General features: G+C 45.6%; 1 protein-coding gene across 9 annotated transcripts in view; it reads left to right on the forward strand.

Moving 5' to 3' along the window:
- The window catches only part of LOC124306062 (obscurin), a 43676-nt gene that overhangs the window by 6564 nt on the left and 21373 nt on the right, over positions 1-15739 (forward strand). For 4 of the 9 annotated variants that reach the window (XM_046766197.1, XM_046766222.1, XM_046766241.1 and 1 more), the window contains exons 1-8: positions 644-5715; positions 5914-6026; positions 8796-8957; positions 10498-10629; positions 10760-10930; positions 12697-12778; positions 12912-13007; positions 15584-15676. In XM_046766197.1, the coding sequence (XP_046622153.1) occupies positions 1099-5715; positions 5914-6026; positions 8796-8957; positions 10498-10629; positions 10760-10930; positions 12697-12778; positions 12912-13007; positions 15584-15676 (5466 nt within the window). In that variant the 5' untranslated portion in view covers positions 644-1098. Of the gene's footprint in view, positions 1-643; positions 5716-5913; positions 6027-8795; positions 8958-10497; positions 10630-10759; positions 10931-12696; positions 12779-12911; positions 13008-14350; positions 14488-15583; positions 15677-15739 lie in introns of those variants that run through there. The other 5 variants (XM_046766206.1, XM_046766249.1, XM_046766232.1 and 2 more) reach the window with 5 other exon arrangements.

Raw genomic sequence — 15739 nt, forward strand, 5'->3', positions numbered from 1 at the left:
AAACGGTAACGGCGTTGGTATGTAATCAGAGAAGAAAGCATTTAACGAGAAGGAATAAATTTGAGACATTTAACCGAATTATTTTCGGACTTGCGTGTGTATTGTGAAGAGAATTTTTTATCATACTTGGATGTATGCGTAACGGGACCCTCGCATGATATACGATTGATGGAATATGAACGACGTATCGCTAATCGCTTTTCAAGCGGTTCGTAATACCAACTGAAAAATCCTAGAGGTAATAAAAATATTTCCACTTGAAAGTTTCTCATAAAATAAATTGGATTTGACCGCTGCTAAGAGTGCCGAATGTAAATCAGCGGCCAACAACTGTTCCGGTTCGAATCTCACGCGATTCAGCATCCGTTGTTAAGACGGGGATTACAAATAAAAATACGAATCAAAGCAAGCTGGACAAGCAGGACTATAACAAGCACGACAACCAATTCGAAAACAAAACAGTGGGGAAAGTGATTTTAAACACACCAAAAGCTAAGAGAGTAAATTTATTCAAGAAAGTGAATTATTCCGATTTATTTCAGTGCATCGAGCGTGGATTTGTAGTGGAATTCTGTGAAAATAAGAGACTGTAATATTTGTTACGAGTGAACATTTTTTTTTTTTTTGTTGTTTTTTTTTTTTAGCAACGATGTGTATAATTTTTTTTGAATGTTCAAAGTGTCTACGAACGGGATACGATAGCTAAAGTGAAGAAGGTGGTTCGATTTAAATATAGAGTGCAGTGTTTATAATGGCGCAGTGGTTTAAATCTGAAGGAGCCCTTTCGAAGGAGGTTCAAAGATTATACTTGTTCGCATGTGACGGAGAAATTATCTGCAAGGTTTCTGAACTTTGCTGCTTGGTACCCGTCTAGAGGAGGATCATTAACTGGTTTATTCATAGAACGAAACCTGTGACAAGAAGGTGAATGACTAGAATTAAACTTAGCCTAGTCAGAAGCCCGTGGCTCGGCTCATGAGTGTGATGGACAGTTGTTAGCGGACCGATGTCAGTCAGACGAAACTAGCGAGGAAAAAAACCAGGGAGAGAGAAGGAAAGAGTAAGCTCTAGAAAAGCGGCGCCTTCGACAAGGGGACAATGTCCTTCTGTAGGATCACCGGGAGGAGCAGAGGCCTTCCCAAGCCCAACTATTTCCCTCTGCTACCACCGATCAGTCCAGCGGCAGCGAAACGCTGGTGTCGAATAACCGGCAAGTCCTACGGGTTACCGACCCATCACTACATTCCCGTCCTGCTCGGTGTTCACACTCCCGGCAAAAATAAATGCAGAATAACCACCGCTTCCGGATTAGGACCGCATCATTTCACCGACGGTGTTATCGTCGGAGAGAAGAAGAAGCACGTCGTGCTTCAGGACTATCGATACGTCTTCCCGGTCCTAGACACAGATAATGCCCAGCAAAAAGTTCTGAGGGATCTTCTAGACACGAAGCAACCGTCGCCGGAGGAAGATGGCGGCAGGTTTGTTTATACCGTGGAGGAACGGAGATACAGTCTCGTTTTTCCAGCTCGTCTTGAGGCGGCGGTCAGAGACGGAGATGTACGCGATGTGATGTTATCGCGAGACTGTGACACGGTCCTCCTGCGATTGCGACAAGGGAAGAACGTATCCGTCGACTTTCGAGACCTGGACAACTTCGAGAACCTCTACGACGGTATGGGACCGCGGGAGGATGTCGTCAAAGAACGTGAAAAACTGGAGGCTGAAGCTAGAAAACGCAAGAAAAAACGACAGGCGGGTCTCAACTATGCGAAAAAAATATTTGAGGACAAGGAGAGGGTCGCCGATGAAGAAGAGCTGAAACGGGTCAAGCAAGTCAAGCTCAAAAGCGTCAAGGAAGATGTCAAGGAAGAAACTCAGGACTGGAAGCACGTGAACTTGGATAACACTGCGACCAACGGAGCCTCACTGATCGCGGCGTCTGGTGACTGGCGAGACCTGGTCAAACCGTTGATGGAAAACTGGGATTGGAATAATTTCGAGAGAGATGCAGCGCTGGTCAACGGACTTCCTGTCGTCGACAGAATGCCCCAACCCATCAAAACTGATCCAAAGTTTGTGGACCTCGAAAACACGCCGACCGGGTTGATCGGTTCACCAATTTTCGAAGAAGCTGGTGGACTGGAAGCCGTTGCAGTGGTCGCGCCCTTTACCCCGCTGAACGCCGAGCCCAATCCAGAGCTTCAGATCGCCTTGACGAGCATTCCACCGCAGGACCTCGAACTAACATCCGACGTGACCGCCAAGTTCAACGCCGTTGGCAGGCAGGCGGTCGAGACGCTTCCCAAGGTCGACGAAATCCCCGAGCTTGTTCAGAAGATGAAATCGGGAGTTAAAACAAAAATGCACAAAGTTTCAGGTCTGAAACTCGACATTGAATCTGCGCAGAGATTCATCCCTGGACAGACGCTCCAAACACCCACGGGTCCAGTATTCGTTCCTGGACAAACGGTTCGCACTCCCCACGGCCCAGCATTCGTTCCTGGCTTCACGGTGAACACGCCAGACGGCCCCATTCTTATTCCTGGCCAAATCGTCAATGCGGTAGAATCAAATAATAAAAAAACGCCGATGTTCGTCGCCGGTCAAACGTTACCAACCAAAAATGGTCTCCAGTTTGTCCAGGGACAGAACATGCACACTGCTGATGGGGCAAGGTTTGTTCAAGGTCAAACTGTTTTGACCGACGCCGGGCCGAAGTTCGTCGCTGGACAAGTAACGGAAGGATTCGAATTCCTTCCTGGACAAACCATCATAACGGAGGATGGTACCCCGTGCTTTATGCCGGGACAAACCATGACCAATGAGGAAGGTGAACAGCTCTTCATACCAGGACAAAGTGTGCAACGGGGCGAAGCTTGGGAATTTGTACCAGGTCAAAGCGTCAAGACACCGTCTGGTGAGGTAGCATTTGTGCCTGGTAAAACGATGCTCACATCAGAAGGACCCAGCTTTGTACCAGGTCAAAATGTGATTGCCAGTAACGGAGAGACTCACTTCGTTCCCGGCGTCACCGTCGAGTCGGAGAATGGGCCGAAATTCGTTGCAGGCACGACGTTGAACACGCCTGAGGGGCGAAAATTCGTCGAAGGACAGTTCGTGGAAACGCCCGAGGGAGAGAAGAGATTCATGCCAGGGTTAACAACGATATTGGAGGGAAACGAAGCGTTCGAATTCGCGGCAGCGAGAAACCTCAACGATGTGGTATTCCTCGAAGCCGGCCCAATCGGCATACCGATAGATCCGAAAACTGCGAACGCATTATCGCTCTCCGGTCAGCCAGATGAGGTATTCGGTCACATGGTGCAGACCGAAAAGGGGGTAGAGTTTTTCCCTGAGTGTGTGAAAAGCTTACCTCCCGGAGGAAAAAAGGTAGTCCCGGGTCAACTGGTTCGCGGAGGGAAAGGCGGACCGAGGTTCGTTCCCGGAATGATGACGGACGACGGATTCGTACCGGGGCAAGTAGTAATGACGGAAATGGGAGAGCAATTTGTACCTGGCCAAGTGGTGGACACTACCGAAGGGCCGAAATTCGTTCCCGGTCAAGTGGTGGAGACGCGATCCGGGCCGAAATTCGTGCCCGGTCAGACCATCGAGACTGCGGACGGGCCCCGCTTCGTACCGGGACAAATAGTCGAGACTAAGGCAGGACCCACCTTCATCCCAGGCCAGGTGATATCCACGGAAGACGAGGGGTCCAGATTCGTTCCCGGGCAAGTGGTCGACACTCCGGACGGGCCTCGATTCGTTCCAGGTCGTGTCGTCGAGGCTGGAGACCGCGGAGTGACCTTTGTGCCGGGCCAAATTGTCCAGACGGAAGAAGGTCCGCGATTTGTCGCGCCGGATTTGACGGACACCCCTGAAGGAGGGCTCGAGTTTTCTGTCCAAGGTTTCGAAGTGACTCCGGAAGAATTGCGGCTGCTCAGACCGCGGCATCATTTCAGCTATGACACCGCTGCTAAGGGGCACGAAGGCGAAATGAGTATTGACGCGAGGATGCTGAGACAGCTGTCGGAAGCTGGGATGTCCGTTGGTCGACAGGTACCGACGGAATTGCCTGCCGTGAACGTCGACGTCGATCCGAGATCCGTGGCGCTTGAACACGCCTTGGATGCCGTAGAGAAGCTCGGACTGCAGGGCAACGCAGCTGTGAAAATGGCACAGATCGTCTCGACGGTCGCTCGGCTGGCCAGTAACATAATTGAAAAAAATGTGTCGGAAAAAATGACTAATGGGAAATCCTCGCCAACGGGTATCAGGCCGTTTACAAATGGGGAAGGTAAACACGAGAATGGCGACCAGACCGATGAAGTTTTTCATGCGGCGCTCAGGGCGGCTGTAATGGCTGCAGCTTTGGCAATCTCTGGACAGGATTCAACGGACGAAGCAGACCAGCAGAATTACGTTTTTTCGGCAATAAGCGAGTCGTTCAACGTACTACTGAGACAAAATTCGTTAAACTTTGAAAACGCGGTGGAAGAGGTGCACAAAATACTGCTGGTACCCCAGAATCGCAGCCTCGTTTGTCACGGCGTCCTTCTCGATTTGTTAAATGCTAGCAGCAATAAGGTGGATATTCTGAAGTCAACGATCGGCGGACAAATTCTTAAAGACGAGGTTGTTCTGGAGAGACTATCGGCCGTACTGGAAGATGAGGATGGCAGTGACTTGGTGGGGGCCGCTTTTAGGGCTGTGACAAAAAATAATCCTGACCTACTCTCGAGGGTGCTACGAAAAGTATCGGAGGACGCGGCCGGTGTGATTACGGAAAAAGAGGCTGTGGAGACGGTGCACAAAGCGATTGTCCACGCGGTACGAGAATCGAGTGAACTCAAAGTTCGGGAACTTCTGAATGACGACGGTCCCAAGGTCCGTGACTTGATACTGCAGGCAGTCGGCCTCGCCAGAGCACTCGGAATGTCTTCAACTGCTTCGAGCCTTCTGGCAGTGATCTCCGACAATAAATCGACCGAAGCGTTGTCCGGCGACCGAATGACCGTCGACATTTTGAAGCGGCTCACGGTGATGCGACAGCTTGCTGAACAAAGACCACAGTTCAGCAGAGCCCTCGGGGACTTATGCAGCGATCCAGAATTGGCCAGGTCCGACCCTCGACTTCGGGCACTCGTTAGAGAGAGCGCGGCTCTCATGATAGTTCCCGAAGAAGCGCCGCTGCAGTCGTCAGCCGATGTACCAACCGCTCTACTTCATGCCGAGAACAGCTTGGCCATGGAGGAATTCCTCCTGAAGAGAAGCCACAGGCCCTCCGCTATTTTCATGATTCTGAAGCAGGGAATGCAGGCTGTTGTTCCCAGGGAAGCGTCCAGGGCCGTCCTCACTGGACAGGTGTCGTACACCGTCCTCGACGAGGATGGGATCAGCCACTTCGAACCGCTGCACGTATTTTCTGCTCTGCGATTGAGCAGACCGACGGCGCATCGGTTTTCAATGTATTGCTGTCCGGTTGCTCGCGAGGAAGACGGAGACACGGAAATGGTATCGACTGTAACCGGGACCATTTCTGCAACGTCTGCGAGCAGCTTGGAAGGAGTAATGACAAACGGGATCAGGCAGGAAACTAGCGGAGTCAGTCTTTCGAGGTCGGAACAATTCGGAGGGTATTCGGCTAGTAGAGAAAATACCCCTAGCTTCCGAAGACTCAGCAGTCTGCACCCCAACAACAGCTGCGAGTCGGTAATGATGCTAGACAGAATTCGTGCGTAAAATACTTGGAAGTAGCCAATAATGTTGAAAAAAAAGCTTCTCCCACGGCCGGACCATTGGTTCGACTCTTTTTCCACGTCTAGTCTAGTTGAGCACAGTTTTCCCAGACTAAACTCGTTGGTTCTTGTCTCTGCCAAATGACGCAGAATGTAATTCTCGATTTTTCAGGTTTCCTCGGAGCACTATGTGGTGATCAAGGATTACACGGCCGAAGGAGAGGATGGAGTCTCGGTCACCGTCGGAGACATCGTTGAGGCCGTGGAACACGCCGAGTCCGCAAAGTGAGTTGAGTCATTCGAAAAGTTCCAGTCGAATTTGGTTTCGGTATTTCATAAAAACGTCGCCTTGCCAAAGAGATAAATCTTTGGCATGGTTAGATCGTTGACTCGGTGTAACTCGGTGCTTAAAAACTATTTCAGTCCGGGCTATTTGCGACTCTCTATAAATATCTAACCATAGAACATAACATTCCTAACAATAACAGACAGGCTATCGGGGTGTTGAGATAATTGATGGACTTCTGACGATCCAACGTACGCGACAGTTGTCGATTTTTCTTTGCTTTTTGAATCAGGGTACCGACTAGAAACAGAAACCTGAGATACAAAAGACACCAAACAAAGCCTCAGCATGCAGGTCCGTCCTCGAAGAATTGATTAACGACATTGAGTTCGCAGCAGGAAAGCTTCGCTTCACTAACGCTACTTCCGCTATTAATAACCATCGACTTTTCCCTGCACCGACAACCGAAACTCAAATTTATACCGGCTATGCAACCCTCAAGAAATATGAAATACTACGTCTATAAACTCATCCGTAGCTCCCGATAGGTTGAATTTGTTTTCGGTACGCACGTGCTGAATTTCAACGGCTATTGACTTTTCGCTGACGTTGATTTGGCCGGTACATTGACTGACTCACGCGTGTCATAGATCAAAATTGGGAGCAATAAATCTGGCCTTAAAAAAACAAGAAGTGCGTATAATGTATACTTTCTTATAACGGAGAACGGAAAATCATACATTATTTTTAAACGTGAAAAGATCCCGAAGCTTTTTATTCCACCAAAGTTCGACAGACCAAAACGATGGGGTTGAAAAGAGGTGCAACGTCATTCACGATGGAAAACTCTCGGTGCAATCCGCGCAAAGATCGTTGCCCCGACTGCTTGAGGTTGCTTATTTTCTCGCAGTATTTTTACCCGGTCGACTTTGAGACATTTTACGTGCCGACCGTCAGCCCAGCGAAGGAAACGAGCAGCGTCGCTTGAGAAGTTAGCTTGACACAACTATCATCTGCGAGTAAATCCTGACAATGATTTAGCAGCTCTTCAAGCCGTTCGAAAATCGTGAAAAATTAGCTGCCTATCTCCGAGCTTGAAATAACTTGTACATAGGATTTCACAGGTTACCGTCTGCAAGTTTCGCGAGTAATAAGTCACGCCAGATTCAATACCTAAACGCTCGCCATCCGCGCGTGTCTTAATGCCGGGAATTTCCGTTAAGCAAAAAGAACTTTCACAGGTTCGTCGACCCTGATTTTAGAGCCCAAGTTCGTAATTCTTCCCGGCGAAACGACCAGCTTGATCGCCGAGAGGTGACACGCGCAAAAAAGATGCGCCCTGTCACAACAAGTCCTTCTTTGATGTCAAACAACGCGTAAATATATTTTATGGGAGCTCAGAATAATTCGACAATATTTATCGAAGTCGAAGCCAGTCTATTAAGAAGCTTGAAATTGACAAATAGAAGAATTACCTTTCTCCTTCGGAGTACTCGAGATCAAACTAGAGCTGGTCGAAGCTATTGGTTTGACGTCTGTCCATAAATCCTTCCAAACATACTGCAACCATTAACCCAATTGCTTCGCTCCTAGAAACGCATTTACGATCGGTTCAACGTGCAGCAACGGCGTTGAACCGCTTCGGCAGTAGTTGGTTGAAAATTCTCCATCTGACGTCACTCGCGTCTTTCCGTTACGTCCGGTATACAAAACTACTCATCGGTCAAAACGCGACTTATATTTGTCAGCGCTATCCTATCATGAAGCATAACATTCGTCGAGCTACGCTGTATGCAACAGCATCGTTTGTATATTTTCACGTGTATCTTCGCAGCTTCTCTTCAGGAATGCCTACTATACTCCTGCAGTGCTGTTTCAACAGTCAATCTATTTCCATCCTCCGTCGTAGATGACAACTTGCTAGAATTACGATCAAGACAGACGTTTTGACGCTGCAATTGCACATCGGCAATTAAATTTTTAACCAAAAATCAACGTCGATTTGACCGGTCGCTTTACAGTGGAAATATCAAAGGAAAAAACCTTGTGTATATGAATTCGATCAACGAAACTAACTAAAATGCTTCTAATTCCACGCAACTAATCCACGCCGCAAGTTCATTCTATTATTATCTGTGACATGTAGCATGTCATAAGGGAATTCAGAAGTGTGGGAAAACAGGACACATGCCAAAGTAAACAATCAGACGAAGACTTTGTTTTTCATTTTACATTGAATAATGCCCGATTCACAGAGGTAGTTTAAACAGCTCAACTAAGGTTAGTTTGAAAATAAGTAGACCCGATGAGTAAATGAATATTGTGACTAAGCTTACCTGCTTACATAAAAGCCAGTTGGAAATTCGTAAAATTTGCTTTTTTTTCCAAGTGAAACTTACCTTCGGATGATAAGGAATGGTTTCCCTCATCGTATCACTGAAAGAAAAGGTCTTCCGATGCTTTTAAGTAGCCAATAAATGTGTCGCTCGAGCGGCTTAACACCTCGTTTCGCTAACGAACTAACGAGAAGAGGGTAATCGACCTCAGCCTTTGACTCAAACGCTTCCAAACAATTCTAACGAGTGGCTAATCCGCTGCAGCTCGATCAAAACGAGAAGTTGAAATAGGCTAAGACCAGCCCACGATCAGCTCAACACATGCGTGAGAGGCGATTAACTTATAGCTGAAAAGCGGAAGAGTGAATAACGCTAAAAGCTGTACGTCGAAGAACGGCGATCAGGGACAGTTCAGACCTTGAAATTTTGCAGGAAAATGAAGAGCGACCCCGACCTAGAAGTCGGAGGCGAGGTCGGCGTTCCTCTGGACAATTCCGCGGCTAAACACAAACTCGCGGTCCGACCACGAAGAAAACACACCGATCCGAGGGCGCGTAGTGCCGTTAAATTGAACGGTATCAACCCGCCAGACAGGTACGTGATGAGGTCCTGCAGGATGTCGCTATCCAGATTCCTGCCTCAGTCGTTTGCCAGACCCTGCTGGATGGCAGCAGGTTTTCTACGATATTTTGCAATCCGTTATTCGACGTGAGACTGAAATTATACGGCCGCAAGCACGCGAATCTCGCGCGAGAGATGCTGCCAATTCTCATAGACCGTGTTTATATTCCTCCTCGTCTACGTCTCGAGAGGAGAATCTATAGAGATGCATCGTGGCGTTACCCGGATACCGGAGGCACAGCTGATCGGGGCGTCAAGCGGCGTAACAGGTGGTGCAGAGAATGTGACACCTGTCATTGAAAACGTGGCAAGGCACGCGTGAGAACTTATGATATTCGTTACGTACATTCTACATACATACGTGTGATGAATGGATTGCTGAATAAACGAGAGATTTATTTGTTTGTCGTAGTTTCGAGTCTTCGCTGGTTTTAGACAAATTTTAGGAGTGATCGAAATGCCGGACGATTTTTCGGGACAAAACTAAAGCTGGTTCGTTTCACCCGTTGACCAACTAACTACGGGTATAATAACATGTAACAAGTTAGATATTTATACAGTTGCTACAGCGGCGATTTTGGCTAATGTTAACGGCGGTCAATGGGCCACGCATCGTTGCGGTTGCTAACTTGTTGAATCTCAGCCATTAATTTTGTGGATACCGAGGCTGATTCGGTTCCAAAATACGTAAGTCGTTTCAAGTCTACGCAGCGTATCGGAGCAGCTGCATCTATCAGATTGATCTCAACGTTCCAAACATTTCTTACGGATATGTTATAAATTTTTTTTTACACTTCCGATGGTACACATGTATCGATTAATCCTGTACACATCCGAATTGTCAGATCTAAACATCACTCATTTCACTATCGGTTTTCTTTTACTACGACGGCAACGTGGGTCGACCGCCAAACGCGCCAATAATACCTATCGCGTATCTCAAAGCACCCGTGTATTATTCTAGAATACTAATAGATCAGACACGTGGGTGTATGGGAAGTAAAACTGGAACAGTGACTAAGGCTGTGCCTACGTCATTTTCTCGGTAGAATCCCGGTTCATTCAACGGACTAGAAAAATATTGATATTTAATTTCAAATTTGGTAATTTTTCTGTGAAAAGAAAGAAGAAAAAACTGCAGATAAAAAAAGAAGATGTACCAGCCGCGGTCGGAATTTCATAAAACTAGAAAAAATAATAAGATACAACGTACTCGTTTCGTTCTTCACCTCCGAGATAATGATTATCACATAATTTAACGATGAAAAAAAATAGACAATACTTTAGCGCAAGATCTTTCATTTTATACTTCACTTTCTCCTTTTGACCGAATACAAATTTACGAACACGACATCCGCTAGATTCGATGGTTAAACTCTATGGTTTAACAAACGCACTATTGTGTGAACATTGGACAAAGTTTTATACGCGAGGATAAAATGAGATTTTTTTATTTTATTCTGATCCACTGAAAAGCATGAAACAAAATTTAATTACCATTGCCTTTTTTTAGAGTGTACGTGCGAACCAACGATGGCAAAGAGGGCTGGGTGCCATCCGGTGTTGTCAAGCAAAGTATGATAAGCGAGGAAAGTTCCACGCTGACCAGTCAAATACGTCCCGAAGACTCTCATTATCGACGAGAGTAAGTCCAAATCAGATATTAACCCACCTCTACCTGCGATTGGGTAAATCTGTTGCCCGAAGACGAGTTTATCACTTTACAATACATTGCGAAATTGTGTTTATAATGAATTTATTTAAATACATTGCAGAGCTGTGATAAAGGAACTCGTCGAGACCGAGGAAGAATTTGGCAGGGACATACAGTCGGTGGTTGAGCGTTACTTGAAACCTCTGGATCACCCAGGAGTACCGAGAGCCGTGCGAGATAACAAAGATCTGATATTTACGAACCTGAGGCAAATAGCCGAGTTTCACAATACGTAAGTATCATCGGATCCTGACTTGGATTTTGGCGATATATGCGAGCGCCTGAACAGTTCCCCAAGTGCCAAGTCTCGGTTAAACACATTTGACACTGTCGCTCGATCACTTGAAACAAGAAAACTCCGGCATCGTTCGTAAGAATTGTACTCGTTAAGAACTGTGAATTTTAACGATCTTAGACAGCTTGCAGCAACAGAACTGCAATGACGAATCACGACGGTTTATCGCTGGCAGTAAGGCAAAGCCACAGTTTCACGTTAAGTGCGGGTCATTTGTCAGCTGCGGTCCATTAAGAGATAATTTATGCACACGTTTGAATCTCGCGTACAAGATTTACGCAATAATCGCAAATCGGTCACACGAATCGCTTCTGATACAGATAAAAATTTTTACCCCCTTAGCGATGAAATGTAGTAAGCTGTGTAAGTCTTTAATTTGATTTTTGCGTGATCGTGTGCCCCGCATCCTATAGACACCATTTACTACGGTGCTGTTCATGATGTTTGATTTTTGTACCCCTGTCTCGATCATACGGCGTCTGGTTTGCCCCTCTTGACCCTCTGCAAACCTACGATCACATTTTTACCCGCTATGTCTCGAAGTGTTTTTTTTATTTTTTTATTTTGGAAATGATCGGAAAGTTTTCGCCTCATCTGTACGCAAGGCTCTGGAAAATTCTAGTCTGATAGAAAAAACTTTTTTTCTTTTACAAAATGACTCAGAAAATGTAAAAACGGCTTGCAAACAATGATTCACTGAATTGTGTCTTACTCTCGAATGAGTAAATATCTATCGCGTCATTCTTCAGAATTTATCTTAGACGAGGTGTAAAATCGTCGACAATATTTATAAAGTTCGAAACTGATTCAACGGTAAATAATTCTGTTGGGTAGATACTTCAAAGAAACAACGAATTCTATGATCTTTATAATTAGAATTGAAATTTATCAATAATGTTCGGAATTAATAATTAGGTATGCCTAGGTTTGTAATTAAAAAACGAAAAAGCAAACCACGACGTACAATTCTTTGAAAATTTTGCCACCGAAAATTTTCCGAGCGAGGTACAAAATCGAAGTGAAAATTTAGTGCAGGTAAAACTGAGTCGAAATTAATAACAGTCAAATTCGTGCGTTGCCCAGTTTTCAAAGAAGAGATAAATTCTAAGTGCATTTACGTCCATTAATCGTTTGCACTCTGGCTGATACCGACCAAACAACGCTTGCATTACTACAATACTTGTCCAAACATGCTGAAACACGAATCGAGTAGGATTTGCGATTTTGCGAACACTCCTTTGAAACATAGTTGAAGAGAATTGAGCAATATCCGCGCTGGCAGTAGTACAAGCCTTGTTAGGTCAGCCGTGGCTCGAGCAAGAACGATTGACGGCGCTTCTGCGTCTTGAATTGGAAAACTATGCGCAGTGACGAAACCTTCCCGATCGCATTTTCCATCTACATACTTTATGTAACAGAAACCCTTACAAGCCCCCATTCATAATACGAGACTTTTTTCTAATCACTTGTTGGGCCATGACACGCGATGTTTCAGTGTCATCAAGTGAATTTTCATAGATCATCCATCATCCCCCCTCGAAGTAATTGTTCTAATCAACATCTTGTTTTCTACTAGTTCCTGTTGTAGTTTCGTTTCCACTTGATCGATACGAAGACTGATTGAGCCCGGCTGAATTTCTAACTACCTATAATCGGTAGGCGTGGGTTTTTTGTGGCATGAAATTAATCCCTTTTTTAATTAGCTCGTTCGGCAGGGTGTTGATCGAGGGCGTCAAGTACTACGCGGACCAACCACGGATGCTGGGAAAGACTTTCTTGAGACTGGTAAGATTTGCTCGTCATTCAACTTTCATTCACAACTGATCTGATAGATACAGTTTCAGACTTATACATTTGCCTGAGATATTCTGTCGCACGATTGACTGTTCGTTTATTATTTTCTGATCTTGTGTCACAGGAACGAGATTTTGACAAGCACGTTGCTTACTGCAGAGACGAACCATCGGCTCAAGAATTTCTTCAATCGAACGACGAAGTCCGCGATTACTTTGAAGTGAGTGTCGAAATTTCAGTTTTTACTAGAGCTTGAGCGAAAATCGAGAGCCTCAAAACGATGGTCTAATTTAATCTCATTTCCTAAAATATGATCGCAAAAATCTTGAACCGATATTGTACCATCGACAACTGGTAGCTACGATGGAAACCTGAGAAATACGCCTCCACCTTACCACCAACAGTAAGGCAGGGCAGGGTACGACAGAAATCTGCAAGACTCGGTTCGCTCACGGATCCAGGATCTAATTTCGGATTTCGCATTAGTGACGTCGAAAGTGGCACATTGACACAGTACTTCTCATATCTAAATGTCTCTTTACGCAGACAATACACGTCTGTTAAGAACGATAATTACCTTTCTGGATTTGAGTTAAAAATCGACTAGTAGCTTCAATTTACAGAATAGAATCGCACAAATTTGAAATCAGCGAGTTTTTTTATTTTTTCGCGCTCAGGTATTCGTACCGAGGCAGTAGTTACACCTGTCAAGACAATGTCTCGTATCTTCCATACTGTTTCTTCACCGCTACCAATACGGATTCGCAACAATTGATGAAAATCTACAATTACATAATGGCGAAACGCGCGGGCGCCCGCATCCAGCCCTCGAAATAGAAGCGTTTATTTTTATCGAGTGATCATCCGGCGTCCTCTTCTCTTTTACTACGCTACGTCTCTGTCTCTCCCGCACAACCGATTACAACGCAATGAAATATCCCGCCGATGCGATATCAATCCGTGACGTTATCGTTCTAGCCTGCAATGACGTCACTGGCGATGAGGGTGGATTAGCAAAGATAACGCTGAACCTCTTGGCCCGAAATTCTCGTTACGCCAACTTTTTCCCGAGACATATCATAAATTTAACCGAAATTCCTGGAACCATGATCACTAACTCAACTGCAGGCATGAGAAAAAAAATCGAGATAAAATATCCCTTCTAATCCAGACCACGAAAGCAAAAAAAAAAATCATTGAAGCAGTTTAATACCTAAAAGTAAAAACAATTTCCCATTGTCACCAGAATTTGGGGCACCGATTCCGATCGCATGATCCTCGACGAATTCAAAAAATTTTGCGTACATAATCAAAGCCGTGAGATCGACTGGTAGCGAGACAACTTTTGCCGCCTTGAAATTTAGCGTATTAGATGATTTCGCAAATTTCCGCAACTCGTTCGCGGATGTTGGAAGTGGCGCGAACGTTCTGCAGAGTCCGATCTTGCTCTCGGGCGATGGGTAGTGGTCAGTTTCTCCCTGGCTAAGTTTAGCCAGAGCCATATCGGTTCTACGGTTCCGTCCCTCCCTTTCTGTCCCTCCCGAACCCCCCTCGGGAATCGGCGCCGCGGGGGAACCACCGGCTTTTGCTCTATCCGAGATCCTCCGCGAACTTACGAACCAGTCTGCGACGAGCACGTACTCTATCCTAACGGCCATCCGACGTCACAGTAGTGTTTAGTTCCCTTGGCCCTTTTTAAGGTGTGTTTTTGTTTACGCAAGGGACTCCCCCCCCCCCTCCTCCCGCCCCTCAGCTCCACCCACTTCCTCCCATCAATTTACCGCGCGGCGAATGGCAAATGGCGAATGGTGAATGGTGATTGGTGGTGACCGTCTCTCTCGAGTGTCAAAAGTGGTTGCGCCAAAAATACACGTGATCCGCCGGATGAATTGACGGTGGTATCGAATTACTCCGGTTACGGAGTACTCGGTCTCGGTTCATCCGGTTTTTCTTTACTCAAATCCGTTCATTTATCGGTGAAAGCTTAAATATTTGATCCCTTTCCCTCGCCACTTTTAGCGCTTCTTCATCGTCATTTTTCACATTACTACGCGCATCAAGCTTGGCAATGGTCCAGGTCGAAAAGAGGAGGTCACACTGCGCGCTAACTCCATTAACCTGGAATTTTTATTCGGATTCAAAAATCGTTGACATACTTTCAAAAGAAATTTACATGTATTCGGAAATTCCAACGCTATCGAATTTACGCGGAACCATCGAGAAGTCTAACTTCTTAGCTCGCAATTGACAACAAGACTTGATTTCGTCTGTTGCACTTCGATCTAATTTTCACATAGCTCTGTCTCGTTTCACCAAATGCATGATTACCGTTAAATAAATCCGAGGTATCAAAATAGAATGAAGTAAAGATCCTGCATACCAAGTCTCGATCATTTACTCAGTCACTGTGACATGAACGTGAACGTTCCAGTTTGAATTTCAAACGATACATTACGTCATGTCATCGCTTTAAAATTTGTCCTTGCTTGTCCGTTTTCTTTGCTTTGTTAAGTGTTTCAATAAATGATAAGTAATTGATCGAATCCTTAGCGACATAGCCAGAAGAATTTGTTTTTCAATGTTTTCTAAACAGTCTTTATTGCTTATTGATACGAGGAACAGGTGATCGAATAAATGTTGATCAGTAAATTTGTCCGCACGGGTGAATCGGCCGGAGGTTCTATTCCGCGCCGCTCAATCGTACAGGCTAAAAAATATTTTTTTTCTTTTCGCCACATCTTTTTCAACCACGTATTTATAGATTGTATTTGAAAATTCTTTTCACTTTCTGTCCAGGAGCTGAGCCAGACTCTCGGAGACGACAAGAGCGTTTCGGAGCATTTGAAGCTCCCGATACAACGCATCAACGACTACCAGCTCCTTCTTAAGGTAAGCCTGCACCAATCCTTCGGTAGAACAGAGGTTCGGGTTATTTCTCGGCTCGAACAACCA

This window comes from Neodiprion virginianus, chromosome 1, assembly GCF_021901495.1.
Source record: "Neodiprion virginianus isolate iyNeoVirg1 chromosome 1, iyNeoVirg1.1, whole genome shotgun sequence".
Taxonomy (NCBI): Eukaryota; Metazoa; Arthropoda; class Insecta; order Hymenoptera; family Diprionidae; genus Neodiprion; species Neodiprion virginianus.